At 53.4% G+C, this 18,372-nt stretch overlaps 1 protein-coding gene across 10 annotated transcripts; it reads right to left on the bottom strand.

Moving 5' to 3' along the window:
• Positions 1–1,120: 1,120 nt before the first annotated feature.
• BRPF1 (bromodomain and PHD finger containing 1) lies at positions 1,121–17,213 on the bottom strand. 10 transcript variants are annotated; one of them, XM_060161259.1, is made up of 14 exons: positions 16,741–17,207; positions 14,218–14,826; positions 9,327–10,286; positions 8,330–8,492; positions 7,669–7,800; positions 7,166–7,294; positions 6,055–6,364; positions 5,405–5,725; positions 4,799–5,083; positions 4,155–4,302; positions 3,440–3,576; positions 3,219–3,337; positions 2,718–2,872; positions 1,121–1,985 (listed from the first exon to the last, which is right to left on the bottom strand). In XM_060161259.1, exons 2-14 carry the CDS (start codon positions 14,814–14,816, stop codon positions 1,802–1,804), a joined length of 3,642 nt encoding a protein of 1,213 aa, XP_060017242.1. In that variant the 5' UTR covers positions 14,817–14,826; positions 16,741–17,207; the 3' UTR covers positions 1,121–1,801. The 10 variants fall into 10 exon arrangements, with proteins under 10 accessions (XP_060017242.1, XP_060017241.1, XP_060017240.1 ...); XM_060161258.1 differs by having other exon boundaries at positions 7,148–7,294; XM_060161257.1 differs by having other exon boundaries at positions 3,219–3,576; positions 5,405–5,722; positions 16,741–17,211.
• Positions 17,214–18,372: the final 1,159 nt, after the last annotated feature.

Here is an 18,372-nt window from a genome sequence, read left to right on the forward strand (position 1 = left end):
ACTCCCTCAGCCCTGCCCAACGGGGCCTGGGTAGGCCTTCCTCGGGGACTGCGCCCAGCGGCCCAGAGAGGCCACAGGACCACCAAGTGTGTGGCCCCCCGGGCAGCCCCGGTGCCAGGGTTGGCTACCTGGCCCAGGAGAGATGTATCATGTAACTTCTTACCTTCTGGAGAAAGACACAAAAAGCAGGGCCACAAGAACTGCCTCTGGGCGGTGATTCTTGGTTACTGTATCTGAGCCATTAGCCTTCAGATTCCTTAAGGGACAGACTGACGGCTGATGTATCTCTGTGTCCCTCTTGCCACCGTTCCCAGCAGCGGGGGCCGTGAGCCTGGCAGCGTCTCGGTTCCGGGCTTCAGGAGTTACCAGGCCCTGGGGCAGCTGCTTCCTGTGTCTGTCTCCTCTGCAGGCACGACGGCCCACAGGTGCCTAGTGCTTAGAGGGCATTCCTCCAGTAAATGCTTACATTGGAAGAGAAGGTGTCAAGGTGGGGAATGAAGAGTCCCTCTGCATTCCTGCTGAGGCCCCAGCCAAACAGGGGAAGAAGGGTCACACAGCTATAGTGACTCTGAAGCAGCACCCGGACCCTCTCACTGGCAAAGGACTCGAAGCATCTGCAGTTCACGAAGGAATGGCCACGAGACTCTTCCCTTCCAGTCGTTCGGCATACTGGTTGAAGAGCCAGCTGTGGAGGCAGGCTCTTGTTCAAATGCTAGCTCTGCGACTTCCTAGTTGTGGGAACTTTGGCAAGTTACTTAATTTGTCTAAACCTTGGTGTCTTTGTGGAGATAACTACCCTGTCATTAACTTTCCCCGTAGTTATTGCAAGGATTATACAAAACTGTGTATCTAAAGGTGCTTCAGCACAGGGTCTACCACTCAGTGAAGGACATGGGGAATGGGAGCTGTCATACTGGGTTAGCCAAAGAGTTCGTTTGGGTTTTTCCGTAAGATGTTACAGAAAAACACGAATGAACTTTTCGGCCAACCCAATATTATCTTTGCTGTTGTCTTACAAATGCAGCAGGCACAGCAGCCAGCAACCACTTGGGCCCAATTATTTACCATCCCCGAGGAACACAGCCTCGCTTTTGCCCTGGCAGAAGGCAAGAACCAAGAATTCCAAACAGACCATTTATTTTCTAAGAATCAATATATTTTCTTCCTTTGAAATAAATACAAACCAGTTTGAAAGGTGGGGGAATCTATGGGAAGAAGGGAAGTGGGGACAGGCCCCAGTCTTTTTTTTAGTACCAAATGACTCTGGCGCGACCCGGAAACGCAGTTACAAATGAGAATAATTTAAATTCTCCACTATTTACAGTATTTACAACAGCAGGGGAGGGGGGGTCACCTAGTGCCCCTCTTCCGGGCTGGACAGACATCAATCTCACTGCTAGGCTGTGCAGATGCCAGCTCACCTCACCACCTCAGGGGCCTCAGGCCACTAGGCAGTTAGGGGTTCTCCTGGCATGAGTAGGCAGAGGTGGTTGGATGGCCTGTTTTACGCAGCGTCCTAAGCTTGGCCCACCAACTTGCGCTACAATGCCGTGAGGTCTCTGGAGCTTTCTGGCCTGTGGAACCTCCCCTCTCATTGCGCAGAGCCCCCATGGGCCCTTGGAGTGTTCTGTACAGTCCAGCTGCACTCAGGGCGGGAGGGACCTCCCCCACCCAGCTTCCCCTGAGACTGGCCCCAAGACCAGGAATGAGTCAGTGCAGAGGCCGGTGCCACTCCAGGACAGTGAGCAAAGGGGAGGAGAGAGGTGGCAGGGCACTGTAGGTTGGGTTGTGCTGGACAGTATCAGTCACTATCGCTGGTCTCACTGCTCTGCTCGCCCTGCACCTTGCTGCGGTGCTGCAGAGCCCTGTGGTAGGCGATCTGTACTGACTTGCGGATGTTGGATTTCCGGCCCTCCAGCATCTTCTCCTTGTCAAGGTCCTGGTTCACGCCCAGAGGAACCAGCTTAGTCCTGGGCAGCCACTGCCTGTAGGACGAGGTGAGAAGCGAGTAAGTCATCTCTTATCTCTGGGGGAGCAACAGGCACCAGCCTTCCTCACTTGTTCATTCCTTCAAAAACTCCTCCTGAGTGCCCCACTCTGGGCCAGGCTCTGGTGGGAATTAAAGAAACCAAGAGATGCAGTCCCTGCTCTCAAGGAACTGCTCACAGGCTAGTGATGAAAAGAGCCCAGTCATCGGTCACAACAGGGTAATCATAGGTTAGTTATGGGCACAAAAAGGAGCCTTGACCTACCCTGAAATAGGTACCTTGTCCAGTGGGCTCCAGGCAGACTTAACTGACATTAAACATCCTCTGCAGACAATTAACAACCAGAGACCACACATGTAAGTGTGACGGAACAGGCATTCAGAACCTGAATGATTATGCCTGCTTTATCCCCATCTTGTCACCATGGAGGCAGAGGTGGGAAAAGTAAGTCTAGAAGCCACTTTAGTCTGGGTGGGGAGCCACCCCCACATTTGTCACAGTCACTCACGGTCCTTTGATTTCTAGCTACAGCTGTGTGTCAGCTGCTGCCCGCTCAGTCTCTCAGACTCTTGGTCAACACATCCCTTTTGCTCAAAGCTCTAAGTCCCTCCCCCACTGATTTATGACAGCTCAGGCTGTCTGTTGCTGGAGTTCCCTGGCAACCTGCCCCGATACCGAGGGTTGCATCTGTGGCTATGAGTCACATCAAATGCTCCCCTCCTCCCTTACCAGGTTCGCTTGTTGTCAAAGAAGAGGACGAGGTAGAGATGCTCTCGGGCTTCCTGGGTCATCTGTTCCCCAAGTTTCAGCACCTCCAGTGGAGGCACAGGGATGGGAACCCCATGGTGGAACATACCTTCCCGGGGCATCTTTGGATCAATGATCTAAGGGTGTAATAAGACCTTGGTTTAGTTCAGTCTCCTTCCCAAGGCTTACCCTGTCCAAGAATTTGGAGACTACGTCTGAAGTGGGAACAGAAAAAGGTGACCACACTCCTAGGGCTGCAGTGCTGACCCTTGGCTTATTCCCATGCTGAACTATTTCAGAGCCCAAGGGGCAAAGGGAAGAAAGAGGGAGAGATGGAGAAACTAACCAGGGACCTCTAAGTGTCTATCTGCCAAAGACTCCTGTGCTCTGCAGCTCAGCAGAGAGTAGAAAAAGTCTGCTACTTTTGAGTCTGTGTTCTGGGGTTGGAAGACAAGGGATATGACAAGAAAAGTGGAAGCCTACCAGAGCTGGGTATGATGGATACCCTCGGCATTTGGCCCACACCAGGTCCAGAGCATCCAGTGGGGAGTCCTCATCCTCTGACAGCCAGCCAGCTCCCCGGCCCAGACTCTTCCTTACCACTTCACAGGAATGGGAGAGAGGGGGCGGATCAGCAGTCCGGGGTCTGGCAAGGCCCTGATACTGGGCCCCCAGAACCCCTGGCTTTGGGCAGGCGTACTTACTGCTGTGGCCCACGCCGCGGCCAGTGCCCACGGAGTAGGCCTCGTTCTCAGTGCCTGAGGTATCTTCACTGCTATCCTCTGGGAACGTGCCCCGAGAGAAGGAGGGCTTGCCCCGGCCTTGTTTTGAAGGCGTTGTGCTGTGGACAAAAGGGAAGCTCAACTCAAAGGAGGGGAAGAGTGGGGAATGGCAATGGTGGGTATCCTCCCTTTTTTAAGCCCCTAGGGTCTAAGACGTTTGGAAAGCAGAGGCTACTTGAAGAATTTCAAACTCAAATGCCCTCAGGGACTTGGGGGTGATCTGACTGAAGTGGGCTGGACACAGCAGTAGTGCTGAATGCATGCGCCCGTCTTAAGTCAACAGTGGCCAGAACTGCCAGTCTGATTTTTACAGAGACTACAGAAACTGGGAATTTTATATGCCACTTCCGAATCTTTTTTTTTTTTTTTTTAATACTATGCTGGCCAAACAAAATGTCTGCAGGCCAAATCCAGCCCACAAGGAACCAGTTTATGCCCTCTGTTCTAAACCATCAGCTTAACACAGGGTGGGCTCCTCTGTTTCATTATGGTGACAGTCTCATCTATTCCATTTATTTTGCAGAGAACCTTTGGTTTGAGCCATCTTAATCTAGGCTAAAATGGCTGCCACCCCACTCCCCATAGGGAAATCTAGAAGGCCATCCCGGAGGTGGGTCTTGATCCGGAGGACTGGTACCTGGTCCGGTCTGAGGCAGCGCTGCTGCTGCTACTGCTGCTGGACTCAGAGTCCGAGCTGCTCCGAGGAAGGCTGCAGTCATTACGATACACCAAGAAACTCTTCTTTACTGGCTGGTTTCCACCGCTGAAGCCGTTGGCTGGTAAGTCTTGGTTGGGGGGAGGGGGGAAGGGAAGGAATCAGTCAGGAAGATGTAGATCAGAGATCTACTGGGGGTAAGAGGGACTTAGAGCTTGGCTTTCACTTCTGTGCTAGAAAATTCCTCCAACCTTGGCCAGCAGAGCTAGCTCTGGGCAGTGTCCACCACAGTTGGCCACAGCTCTGCCCCACCCCTTGCACTTCCCTTGGCAGTTACTGGCCTTAGGACACAAATGGCTTAAAGGAGATTCCCCAAGGAGGATAAGAAGAGAAAAGGTGAAGTGATACAATGGAGGGGGGGGGCCCTGGATGGGAATCTAGCTGGGTCAGCATCTCTGGGCTTCAGTTTCCCCATCTGTAAAATGAGGGAATTGAATTAAAGGATTCCTAAGGGCCCTTCTAGCTCTGATATATTATGGGCAAATGAAGGGATAGGTGGGAGTTATATTGGGAAGGATGGCAGCTTTGCTCACTCTACTGCGGGGCTGGGTGATGGTGAGGCTCACCCATTGGGGGGTCTTCTGTGGATTTATCACTGTCGCTGTCTGAACTCGAACTGGGCCGAGGGCTCCTACCCCGCTTGCGCTGACGCAGGGAGCCCATGATGGGGAGCTGGGGGGGCCCCACAGGACTGCCTCCGTGGCTGGGGGTCATCTGGCTCTCCCGGTTTTTGGGGGGCCGGCCCGGCCTCTTGGGCGGTCCAGCTGTCTTCGGGTTCTTTTTGGAGAACAGAACTGAGGTTCTCCTGCCCACCTCATGTGCGGGGGTTGAGGACATGTTGGGACCCAGGCCTGGAGCAGAGAAAGAGAGAAGGAGAGTCGGTGAGGGGCCTGATGTGGGAAGGGCATACATCCAGGGTAGGCCCTGGGTATATAGGACCATAACTCCAGCTAGAGTAGGGGAGATAATCTGGGGGGCATGGAGTTGGGAACATTGTCTCTTATACAAATAGCCAGAGAGGCAGCTAAGAGGCCCTTGACTGGGGAATGAGGGAGAAAGTGCAGCTGGCTGTGCATGAGGGACCTCTGCCTGGGGCATGGCAGGCACTGAGTGTGTGCTGCAGAGTCAAAGTCTGGCTGGCCTCGGGGTCCACCATGCTGCGGGGTTCAGACCTTTGCTTGTCTCCTGGCTGCTGCTCTCCTCGGCGGCACTGTCTGTCTGCCCGTCCTTGTCACAGGCTGCCGGGTGGGGTGTCAGGCTGCCCCGGCTGGAGGGGCCATGCCGCTCAGGCCCATCCCGTCCAGTTTCCCGCTGGGTGGCAAGCTTGCGCCGCAGTGCCGTCATCTCTTTCTTGATCATCTTTGCACGCCTTGAGCGGCCCACGCTCTGCTTGCTGGCATTCACCTCATCCAGCCGCTCAAGCAACAGCTTCAGCTGCTCTTCCACCGGCAAGTGCTTCTGGTTCTCCAGCAGGACCAGCCGCTCTTCCTCTGCTGCCAGGGGTGGGAATAGGGGGGAAAGGGTCAGACTCAGGGCAGTCCTCTGGGCCCCGTGAACCTGGGCAGGCAACAAGAAACCCACTCTTCTCCCCCTCTGCTTCTCACCAGGAGCAGCTGTAAAACAGTAGCACCGAGATGTGCAATGGCAGGGACTGCTATCCATTCACCCAGTCTGGCTTCTTAGAGCGCATTCCTGGGGATAGCCTGCCACTGCTCAGCCTAGCTGCTTCCTGCCTACACAATGCCTGCTCCCAGGAGGGGACTTTGGAAAGCTGTTCATCCCTGGCATTGGCGTCTATGTGGAGGTGTGACTTATCACCCACCATCTTCGGTGTGGTGTGAGGCCTCGTCTCCAGCCAGGCTGTGGGGGATATGCATGCCCGTCTCAAAGTCAATGCCCATTTTTTCTGCCTGGCGCCGGGCCTGGCGGAGCACAGCACCACCCTGCTCACGGAGCCGCACTGCTGCCCGGTAGAAGATGGTATCCTTGGCATTATACTTGAGGCAGTTGCTGACGATGAGGTTGAAGTCCTCCTCAAAATCATCAAAGTTCAGGTAGCGGTAAGCCTCCAAGTTCTGCTTCATGGTGAAAAAGTCCATAGGCTTTTTGATGTGGTCTAGGTAGTCAGGTACCTGGGAGAACACGGTAGGTGTAGCTAAGTGGAGATACGTTCCTCATTCCCCCTGAACCCCTGTTCCTAATAACCTCCCTTGAAATGCATCCAGCAACCTCCTCCCACCACAGTTAGAGGCAGGCATTCAGCACAGGGGAAAAGAAAGCTGGATTCTAGTCTTGACTTTACTAGTCACAAGCTGTGTGACCTTGGCAAGCCTCTTAACCTCTCTGGGCCTTCTTTTCCTCACCTAGAAAACAGTAATGAAATTACAGCCAAATCTATCTCCTAGAGCCATATGATGCTTTAGTAAGAAAATGACTAGGGGAATCCTCTGGAAAAAAACACCACCTTGCATTCCTATAGCTCTCTTTACTTATCATTAAGACTTATAAGGAGGCTGCTGCCTCAGGCCTCTCATTTTATACCTTTTAGAGAGAAGAGTCTGCCAGTCAGGACCTAGGGCTTCAGAGATGGTTCTTTAGGTGCTGAGCCTTCTAAATTCTCCGTTCTAGGGTTCAGCACCCGGAAAGTGTCTTCCTGCCCTGGGATAATTCATTTGGCAGACTCAGTCCCTGCCTCTGGGGAAGGAGTGCAGATTGCCTCCCATTCTGGGCCCTTGGGATATGACAGGGACAAGACAGAGTCCAGGTGATGCATGTGGCTCCAGTTCATCCTGGAGCCCCAGAGCCACCAGCCCCTCTCTTCAAGGTCCCCTCCTAGTCCCTGGCCCAGACCTGCAGCGGGGGTCCATCTGGGAGAGGAACAGAAAGAAGGTGGAGTGAGGGGAAGGGATTCTTACTTCGTCCAATTCGGTTACCTCAGACAGAGGGACCGGCTCGCTGAAGATGTTGCCTGTGTCCTTCTCTTGGAGCTGCTCCAGGGTTTTTCGAAGGAGGATGAGGAAAGGGGTCAGCTGCATCTCCATGGCAATCTGCTGGACCTTGATCTGACACACATAAAGGCCCGATCAGCCAGGCCTAGGCCGTCCCTTGGCAGAGAGGTCTGAGGAGATGGCTGTAGCTGGTATGGGAACTCGCCTTCCTTCCCACCCTACACAGCTCGGTGTACTTGACTCCTCTGGACTTTCCCTTCCTTGAGCTCCCAGCACCAGCTACCTGCATCACATAATTTAGGCTTCCGGTCACACTCTCCTGCGACATTCTGCTTCCGGTGGGCTTGAGAGCAAACTGAGCTCACGAGACCTGACTCCCGCATCAGCCCTGTTGCTTCCTGGACAGGTGACACATACTTGTCCATGTTTTCTGTTTTCCTGGGTCTGTTTTCTCTACTGTAAAAAAGAGTTGGCCCAGGAGCACTCACCGTCTCCCTTTTGAGTTTCTCCCGCTTGCGGATCAGCTCCACCAGCAGCCGGGCTCGCTCCAGGTCGTGCCGAAGCCGCTGCCAGGACTTGAGCTGTTCTTTGAGGGCCCAGTTCTTGTCCTCAGAATCTCTCTGAAGAGGCAAAAGAGGGATCAGGAAATGATGAGAGAGCCAGAGGGGACGAGAGCCCAGGAAGCTTGGGTCAAGGGCAGGCAAAGCCAAAGGAGGGAGCACAGGGATTTACTGGTAGGCTCACTAACTAACTGAAGTGGAAGCTCCTCAACCCACATGGCCCCTAGGCCCAGCACAGAGTCGGTGCTCAGTATATGCTTGCTGTGAACGAACAGATGAACACATAGGAAAAATGCGTCAAAAATCATCTGTAAGGATTTCATCCTGAGCTTGCTTTGAGGCCTAGTTTAAAGGAGGAAACAGCCCAAGCCCTCAGACACTGGAAACTACAGTCACAAATCTCTGTCCTTGGGGACTTCCCTGGCGGTCCAGTGGTTAAGACTCCACGCTTCCAAGGCAGGGGGTGCGGGTTCGATCCCTGGTCGGGGAACTAAGATCCCACATGCAGGGCGGTACGGCCCCCCCAAAATCTCTGTCCTCGTGCCCCTGGCACTAGTTCCTAGAGCCCACAGGGAATCTGACACAGTACCCCAACTTGGTCACAGTTCCTCTGCGACTGCAGGTGTGTCTGCAGGCGACGCAGCAGTGGGACCCCATTCCGTGACTGCCTCTTCAGCGTCCAGTAGCTGTGCAGCCTCTGCATGAACTGGCTCTTCCTTTGGATGGTCAGGCGGTTAGTGATTTTACTGAGCCTGGGAAGCAGGAGAGCAAAGAGAAAAACCTCTTGGGCCCTGATTTTCTTAAGCAGAACAGTGGTCTCTAGCTAATGAGAGTTTCTGAGTGGGGCTAAATAGGGAATAAATCTACTGTCAAAAAGGCCTATGACACTGGGCTAAGGCAAAGAAGAGCAAAGAGAGCTGTCAATGGCAACTCAGCAGACAGGGAGCCAAGCTCCCAGCTCTAAGCCAGATCCATAATTCTGTTCCCCAGTGGGTCAGGGAGCCTGCCCCTAAGACTGCTCTTGTCATTGCAGCCCAGAGTGCTATTTGACCCTGGGATACCCAACTCAGACTGAGCCTGGGAAGGTTTTAAGATGAAGTATTACTGTACAGCAGTAAACTATAGGAAATCGACTATATAGCACAAGAGAGAGTAAAAAGTAACTGATGACTGTAGCCCTCATTTGGACTTATTTGTGGCAGCAACCGTTTCACGATTCCTAGAGCGTATCCGTCCCCCTTCTTCATTCCATTCTCCCTTCAGAGTCGGACCATTTCTTCCACTGTGGCTGGTAGCTATTCCAGCCTCTTCCTAACTTAAACCACCTCATCAAAACGGAAGGCAGTTTAAAACACGTTAGGTCTGCCAGATAAAAGCTGAAGTTTCTGTTTCCTAGTGTAAAAGCCAGGTGACCTGCTAGAGCTCATCTCTTTTGATATTAAAAACAAAAAGCAAAAAAACCCCAAAACTTCTATGTAGCTCCTGATAGGAAGAAGATACCCCAACCCTGTCACTCCACTCAGGGGGCTGTCAGTCTCCAACAGGGCTTCTTCCCTCAACAGCCTGTCCACCTGCTCCCCTCATACCTGTGTGGTGGGATGCAGGGCACAGACACCACAGGTGCTGCTGCCCGTTTCTCCGCCAAGATCTTCCGCGCCTTCTTCATCTTGATCCGGGACTTGGCCTTGGCCTTCTTGACCTTCTCTGAGCTCCAACTCTTACCCTCCTCCTCCTCCTCCTCCTCCTCCTCCTCCCCCTCGCTGTGGGACAGGGCAGGCAGGCGGCGTGCTGAACCTGGAGGCGTATGGATGTCGCAGTAGGCAGTCTTGCGGACGCTGAAGGAGGTGCCATTGGCACCCGTCTCCCGCACAGGCTCCATCTTCATGTAAAGGCCAGCCTGCTGGGCACACGTCACATGGAAGGCTGTGTAGCAGTTGGCCTTGTGGCACTGGATGCAGGCCCCTGAGCCCCGCTGTTTGCAAATGTAGCAGGTCAGCTTCCAGCGAGCTGGCGGGATGTGCTCGATGCTGTCGATAGGCTCCAGGAAGACCGTGTTGGCGAAGCAGACCTCAGGGATCCACAGGGCACACACCACATGGGCCCAGCGCCCATCATCTGTCTGCTTGAAGGCACCGCCCTTGTTGGGGCACAGGGCGCAGTCCACAGCACGGGAGGGTGACTGTAGGCAGCGGCGGCAGAGCCACTGGCCCTCAGGGATGTAGGGGACACCGTAGCACTCCTGGTGCACAGCCAGGTTGCACATGTCGCAGAAGAGGATGACATTGCTGTTCTGGCACTCACCATCATTGCAGATACAGCACACGGCATCCTCATCCACGAGCGCGTTGGGGTCGCCTTTATTGTGGCTCTCAAAGTAGGACTCTTTCTCCAGCCGGTCCATTAAGTACTCAAAGATTTCCTGCGGAATGGGACTCACACCCTCCGTCTTCCGCCGCTCGTTCATGATATCCAGCCAGATGTAGTCCTCCTCATCCATGTCATACTCTACTTCCTCATCCAGCTCTTCCGCCGACTTCTCGATGTACCTGCAGTGCACATAGGCAGCTCAGCACCAGAAGGTTGAGATTTCCCTCCTTTAAAGACCATGGGTTATATGTGCCAAGTACTCACCCTATTCTAGGCCTGTGCCTTTACGTCTGTGTTGTCTGATTCTATCCTCACCTTTACCCCAGGCACTCTAAGTCCTATAATCATTCTTATTTTGCAGAAAAGGAAAACTTACATTTGGGGAGGTTAATTCACCTGCCCTGGTCCTCTTGTGAGAAAGTGGCAGAGCTGGGATATGAACCCAACCATGCCGATTTCAAAGCTCATGTCCTAGCTGCTACACTGCCTCCTTTGAGGTGCAGAGGCTCAGCCAGACTCCTGAAGGATGGGGCAGCTAGGACCCATTATTGGGGTGGTCTGGGTGATGATACAAGGAGTCAGAGGAAGGAAGGTCCTCAGTTTTCATTTGCAAATCATACATAAGTTGTTTTAGCACCAACTGGCTATGTCCTGAATGCAGCTGCTGTAGGTCTTCTGTTAGCTGGTACCAGCATCAGCTCAGGGCTCCCTCAAACTCTAGGTACTCTTTACTCTCTGGATAACCTTGGGAAATAACAGTCAGAATAACTAAGATTTACTGAGCATTTACTATAAGCTAGGCATTGTGCTAAGTTATCACATTTATTTTCCCCATAGCCATAGGGTCAATGTTTTTACTCTCCTCACTTTATAGATGAGGAAACTGGAAGCTTTGAGAAGTTAATTAACTACCCAACACAGTTAGTTCACACAACCAGGAAGTGGCAGAGTGAGGATTCAAACTCCACTTCACAGCACTCAGTGGGCCAGCAGGACTGCAGCTAAGGATTGCTCCAGGTGCCTGGGATACAAAGTAGGCTCCCCACCCCCTTGCCATGCACACTCTAGGTGGCCTGACCCTGGTGTTGTAAAGCTACAGGGAACTACAACGGAAAGAACAGGGCTTTGCCCTCTAACAAACCTGGATTTACATCCTGGCTCTGTTACTTTGTGGCATTTAGGACATCACTGCCCTTTTCTGAACCTCAGTCTTATTTTTATTTATTTATTTTTTTTGCGGTACGCGGGCCTCTCACTGTTGTGGCCTCTCCCGTTGTGGAGCACAGGCTCTGGACGTGCAGGCTCAGCGGCCATGGCTCACGGGCCCAGCCGCTCCGCGGCATGTGGGATCTTCCCGGACCGGGGCACGAATCCGTGTCCCCTGCATCGGCAGGCGTACTCTCAACCACTGCGCCACCAGGGAAGCCCTGAACCTCAGTTTTATTGATGACAGAATGAGAAACAAATGGGCTAAATCAAGTGGCACAGAGCAGGCCCTAGATAAATGTTAGTTCCCATGCCTCCCCTCTCCTCTCCACAAGGGAAATGTGGCTCTGGGGGCTACAGCAGGCCAGGCAAGCAGAGGTTCCGGAGCCATGCTCTGGATGACAGCAGGCGAGTGAGCTGATCTCTCTGGGCCTTGGTTTCCACACCTGTAGAATGGTGATGCTAAATTGAACCTATTTCATACAGCTGTTGTGAACATTAAATGAGTTACTACAGGTAAAGGGCTTAGAACAGTAGCTGGCATGGAGCAAGTACTCAATAAATGTTAGCTTTATTATTAGTTTTTGTATAGATCTGCCCCACCCTGTCTTGCGTTATAACTGTTTTTGTGTCTTAACTCCTCCACTATTAGATAAGAGGCAAGAACCATGTCTGATTCACCACACAGAAATAGGTGCTCAGTGTTGCTCGTCTGAAAGACATTTAGGGGGTGGAAGGGAGGACAGACTAAAATACTGTGTCTATCAGAAGCAACTTCTTCCTTAGCCCTTTACCTCTTCCCCATGGTGAATGCAATGTCCTCATCCTTGAAAAAGGGTGTGGCTCAGGGCTAGTGTGAAACATCTGGTCCCTTCCAGGCCTTGGCACCAGCTCTCAACCTTTTCTCTGCCACGACACATGTGACATTATGTGATGGTGCATAACACACTCCCACCATGCACCAAGATTACAGGGTGTGGCGCAGATAAGGTAGGCTGCATGTCACGTACAATTCCTGACACAGCAGCTGACACTCCACCCTCTCTCTCCCCCTCAAGAAAGCATACCAGATGTGAGCAAGAGCAAGTGGTGTTATTAGAGGGATGACCTCAAATCTTCTTACATTTATATAAAAAGTAAATCATTTCCAAAAGAGGCAGTTCTGCTAACAGTAGTAACAAATTACATGCAACACACCTCCCAACTGATTGCAGTGCACCAGCTGAAAGCTGCTGCCTGGAGAACAGATCTGATTCCCCCGAGGAAAGAGTGAATCTGAGTGGAGGGGTGAAGAAAAGGAGCAGAGGAGCTGGGCTGGGCTGCTTACTGGAGCCAAGAGCACTGAAGAGCCATTAGGAGAGAGGGCAGGCCCAGAGAGGGGTCTGTGTGTTGGGAGGTGGGCATGGCAGTCAGTACTAACAGACAAGAGAGGCAGTAGAAAGCCAGAGGGAAACGGAGCTGGGCTGAACAGATGAAAGGATGGAAAGAGAGGAAGAAGAGACTGGCTAGCATGTGAACAGCGGTGAGAGGAGAGTGACGCATTGGGCCAAATTACTTGAGTTCCCAAAGATTTGCTTTTAAAAAACTGAGATTTAGTATAACATCACATGGGTTGCCCTTCTGGTAAAAACTACCTTTCATATAAAAACCTTTACAACAAGTCCTTGTCAGAGATCAGGCTTTCTGATTAGCTGACACCAAAGATGGCTCCTTAACTAACTCACCCAAATGCCCTCTTTGACTTGGATGCCAAGACTCTAAGAAATTTTACACTTGGTTTTTATTCCATCCTTCAGCTAGGGTTTCTGTATGTAGTTCCACCACCACACTTCCCCACTCCTTCATTTTTTTACCTCAAGTTAAAGGAATTTAGCCTTATGCCTGTGACTTTTTAAAAATATTAATTAATTTATTTATTTTTGGTGCATTGGGTCTTTGTTGCTGCACGCGGGCTTCTCACTGCGGTGGCCCCTCCTGTCACGGAGCATGGGCTCCAGGCACACAGGCCTCAGCAGTCGTGGCTCGCAGGCTCTAGAGCACAGGCTCAGTAGTTGTGGCGCACGGGCTTAGCTGCTCCACGGCATGTGGGATCTTCCCGGACCAGGGCTCGAACCCGTGTCCCCTGCGTTGGCAGGTGGATTCCCAACCACTGCGTCACCAGGGAAGCCCTATGCCTGTGACTTTATTAGGAGCCACTGTGACTAATTTTTGGAAGGAAGTGGGGTACTAAGAAACAGTTAAATGAAACAAATAAAAGGGTCCTTGGAGGAGTACAAAACATAGGCGATGAAAATACTGCTTACGCAGGCTAAAGGATGGGTGACAATAACAGAACAAGTAATGGGAAAATTACTTCTTTAGATTTACAAACTGATTTTATAACCTTATGAAATCATTGTCCCTAGTCTTGTACCTTTAGGCTACCAGAGGAATATTATACCTACTCTGCAGATGGGGTCACTGCAACACCAAAAGCTGGATGCCTTTCCTAAGATCACAGAGTGATGGAGTAGAAAGAGTCAGGAACAAAAAATGGGACCTTTTGATACTGTGGAAATAGTGCAGCTTTGGAGTCAGAGGAACCTGGGTTTGTCAGCTATCTACTGACATGTGACTTCTCGGTCCTTTTTCTGGACTGTGGTTTCCTCATCTGTGAAATCAGAACAATACCTACCTGAGTAAGTTGTGAGAATAAAATAATGGAATGGCTATAAGGCACCCAGTGCAGGGCCTGGCATGTGGCAGTGTAGACGAAGTGCCATCATTGGCTGGGGCACTTTTATGCCTTGGCAGGACCAGTGTGCTTCTGCTGTGCTTTACCCCTGCCACTGCCTATCACCTATCTTTGACTCCTGAGCCCTGCTTGACCAGTTTTCCAGAGTTGGGAGGTGGAGGCGGCCTTACCGGTAATAGGAAGTCGGCCGGGGCGGGGCATCAGGGGTATCCTGCTCCAACTCCCGGTATACCACCTCTGGCAGCTTGGGAGTGGTGCTTGCAGAAGCATTGTGGTGATGGTGATGGTTGGAGTCCTTGCGCTTCTCCTTGTTCTTATGCTTGCCTGACTTGGGAGTAGCAGCCGGTGTCTCAGTGTTCTCCTTATTGCTGCCGTTCTCAGGGGCCTCCTCAGGGGCCTCCTCATCTTCTGACACCACATCCAGGTTGTCAAAGATGCTGATGCGGTGGACGCGGCCGTGCAGGTCCACCTCCACCATGCGCTGGGCCTGTGCGTAACTCATCACCTCACGGCTGGGCGACTGGGATACCTCTGAGGGGGTGGGTGACTGCTTGTTGGCTGGGCGTGACTGGCGCCCCTTCTTCTTGTGCTTTCGGAGTGGAGTCTGCTGTGGGGGCGGTGGGTTGTCATGGTCATAGTGGTACAGGTGGTACTCAATACCACTGTAACTCTTGTAGACCTTGCGGCAGGTCTCCACAGGGCACTCATACGGTGGCTTAGTTGCCCGCAAGTTGTGGCAGAAAGTCTTCACGTCAAAGTCCACCCCCATGCTGTCACATCTAGAATGTACAGATCAGTTAGCACAGGCCGAGGGAAGAGTTCCTGGCCACCCACTCCACTCTCTCCAGCCCTCCCTCTCCCCAAGGGTCCTGGCCAGCCAACCTCTACGGCAGCTCCAAATGCCCCCTCCTCCACAACATGGCCATAGTCTCGGCCTTATCACCTCTTGCCTGATCATCCTGCTCTGTGTCTCAGTTCTTCTAGCCTAATCTCACACAATGTGTCCAGAACGATCTTTCTACCAAGTAGAAACGATCATGTTAGTCTCTTGATTAAAAGCATCCTCCTGATGTTCCCCACTTACTTCAGGATAATATCCAAATTCCTTATGATGATATTCAAGGTGCTCCTTTCACTGTGTGGCCTTAGTCCTCCTTTCTAGATTCTTTTCACCAGTTACAGCTGTATTTCTGTCTAACCAGGACAACTTGCCAGTCCCTGAATGTTACAACCTCTCATTCCTGCAAGATGATCTCTATTTAGAATGCCTTCCAACCTCCCTGATTAGTGAGCTCCCACTCATTCTTCAAAACATGGCTCGAATGTCACTCCTGTTATGCTTCTTTGTCTCTCCCATGGAGAGCTGTGTTTCCCCAGCATTTCATCCTCACCTCCACCATGGCATTCACCACACTGGAAGTTCTCTGTTGCCTCCCATTAGACTGGGAGCTGTGCAGTGCAGACACCAGAGCCTACCCACCTCTGTATCCCCAGTACCTGGCATATAGTGTTGTTTTGGCCAATGAATAAATAATCTGTTGAATGAATAGCTAAATGAGGGGATCACCAGTTCTGGAGATGAGATGGATGAAGGCTAGTGTCAGCCCATGCAGAAGTTTGAACAGGTAGCCAATGATTTGGTCCTGGACTCCAGCAGAAATCACTGGGTTACAGAAAGAATTAGTTAATTTCTGAGGCCTTTACGGTAAGCCTATGCCCTGGCCCTGGGAGTGGCACCAGGCCCTAAGGGTACAAACAGGAACATGACAATCCAGGCACACTCAGCTCCATGCTGGTCCTCAGAGCCCTCCCTTCCTCCTCTCCAGTGTTCCTGGGTGAGTGGAGACAGCAGATGGCACCAGCCCCCAGGAAGCCCAGCTTGGTCAGAGAGACTGCCCCAATTTCTCCAGGCCTAGCTGAGTGCAACAATTTAACTGTGGTCTTGGCACCATTCCAAGCAAAGCCACCCTGAGCTCCCTGATTAATAACGGTCCTTGTTGGCTCCTCTCCTGCGACTTAACCAAGCTAGTGAGCTGCTCCAGTCTCTCCGTCAAAGCCCCAGATTGTCATATCAGTAAAACTACTCCTTAAACTCGCCCCTACTTCCTACCTGCACCTGTCTTTAAACAAACCAATCAGAAGCACAAACAAACTCTCCTCTTTCTATGATGAGTCCCTGGTGAACGCTGCAGCTCTGCTGCCCCGGCTGGCTCCCTAATCAGCACAGAAACCCCCAGCAAACGTCCCGCTGGGACTCAGAAACCGAAGCACAGAGGAGAGACAAGGCAACTTAGACCCGAAAGCCCGTGGGGCGGGCCCCGGCCCAGGGGTATGGCGGCGGCATCTGCCCCAGGCGCTCCGAGGGCTGGAGGAAGTAGGGGGCGGAGGCCAGAGGGATTAGGCCGGGCCGGGCGGTGCCCGCAGCCCTCTCCCGGATGCGGCTACGTTTCCCCTTTGTCGAAATGTAAAATGTTAAACAAGGCTCTTCTCCTGCCAGTGGCCCAGGCAGCCCCAGGCAACCCCGAAGGTTACAGTGTTGCCCGGAATGCAGGCTGTGAGCGAATGCACTGTCAGTTCTCCGGGCTGGAGTGGCCCGAGGGTACTCGGGCTGGGCAGCTCAGTGCGCGCCCCACGAAAGTAGCCTACCCCTTCCCGGCTGGCCACTCCCGCCCTCGTCCCTGGCCCGCACTCACCGGCCACCTCGAGTCCGGGCTCATTGCCGAGGGCGCCCGCCGGGGCTCCGACCCCACTAGGGGAGGCCGGCGGGGAAAGACGGGCCGGGGATGGGGAGCCCCAATTCCGGAGACTGCAGACCTCGCCACCCCGACCCCCTGCCGCCCCACGCTCTGGCCCGGCTCCCTGGGATTCCCGCGCTGACCCCTGCCGCTCCCAGTCCCGCCGGCGCCCCGGTCTTTCAATTGCGGCGGCCGCCGCCCCTTTCGAAAGCCCCTAGGTTGCCCGGTCTCGGGACCCAGCACCACCGGAACAATGGAGGCTCCCGGAGGCAGCGCGGGGACGGCGGCGGCGGAGACGGTGGCGGCAAAGGCAGTGGCAGCGGCGGCGGCAGCAGCGGCGGCGACGGCGTCTGCGCAGGGTAAACGCGACGCCGCAACGCTGCCGAGCTGCACTTTCGCCACACATCCCCGCCCGCCCGCTGAGGCTCGAGAGGCCATTCTCTGGGATTCGGAAGTGCCCCTGGACACCCTACATGGCTTTTCTAGCACCTCCATCTTAGAGCTGAGTTTCTGGAGACTGAAGTTGCGGTACTCGGGACCCGGAGTGGTGGGGCCGTTTGTAGCGAATCTGCGACCACGTACGGTGAGCGCGGACTGGGCGTGAGGAGCCCGCCCTTCTCCCTTCCCCCTCTGCCTCTCTCCCCCCCTCCTCCTTCTCTCCCTCCTGCTGGCGCCGCGGCTGCGGTAGGGACCTGGCCTTGGTCTCGGAGGAAGGCGGCGAGGCGGGGCGGGAGCCACGGGGCGGGACTGGGGGCAGGGCCAAGAGCAAGAGGGACGCGGACAGGAGCCTAAGGGGGACCCGAAGTTATAGGTAGGGGCGGGGCGGGGCTGGAAGAGAATAAACCAGTCTACGGGGCGGGGTTTGCGGAGAGTGGGCGGGGCCATCTGTAAAGCAGACCCCCAGTAAGGAGAATAGGGGCTGAACGGGGGGTGAAGCGTGGGACTAAACAGAAAAGTGGGCCTCAGAAAAGAAAGGGCGGGGCTTTGGGTGGGCCTGGAACTTGGAGATGGGCTAGGGGGAAAGGATATAGCTGGGAAAAACGATGTGAGGCTGAAGGTAAACGGTGGGGCTTGGGAAAGGTAAAGGGGCAGGGCTGGAGAAAAAGGTGTGAATCTGAAAGTAGCTGCCTGATTGGGGGTGGTGCGGAAGGCTGGTGGGGCGTGAAAGGGGTTGTGTAAGGTAAAATGAGATTCAGATGCTGGAACCCTGTAGGTAGGCGGGGAAATGCTTCATGGCTACGGGTTGCCGGTTGGAAGATAGTGTCAAAACAGAGCTGCGGGCTTCCCTGGTGGCACAGTGGTTGAGAGTCCGCCTGCCGATGCAGGGAACACGGGTTCGTGCCCCGGTCCGGGAAGGTCCCACATGTCGCGGAGCGGCTGGACCCGTGAACCATGGCCGCTGAGCCTGCGCGTCCGGAGCCTGTGCTCCGCAACGGGAGAGGCCACAGCAGTGAGAGGCCCGCGTACCGAAAAATAAAAAAAAATAAACAAAGAAACAGAGCTGCTTTTAATGTGACTGGGCCACTTAGTAGCTATGTGAATTTGGGCAAGTCGTTAAATTCTTCCTCACCTACCTTTACTTATTTGTAA

This window comes from Lagenorhynchus albirostris, chromosome 10, assembly GCF_949774975.1.
Source record: "Lagenorhynchus albirostris chromosome 10, mLagAlb1.1, whole genome shotgun sequence".
Classification (NCBI taxonomy): Eukaryota; Metazoa; Chordata; class Mammalia; order Artiodactyla; family Delphinidae; genus Lagenorhynchus; species Lagenorhynchus albirostris.

Bases quoted from the DNA above. Each gene is read 5' to 3' on its own strand.
- BRPF1 (XM_060161254.1), bottom strand. From the start codon at position 14,816: ATGGGGGTGGACTTTGACGTGAAGACTTTCTGCCACAACTTGCGGGCA. The intron at 7,295-7,668 runs GTGAGTGCTCCT...TATGTGTGTCAG, and splicing joins AGAAACTCAAAAGGGAGACG to ATCAAGGTCCAGCAGATTGC. The intron at 4,303-4,798 runs GTGAGCCTCACC...CCCCCAACCAAG, and splicing joins CACAGAAGACCCCCCAATGG to ACTTACCAGCCAACGGCTTC.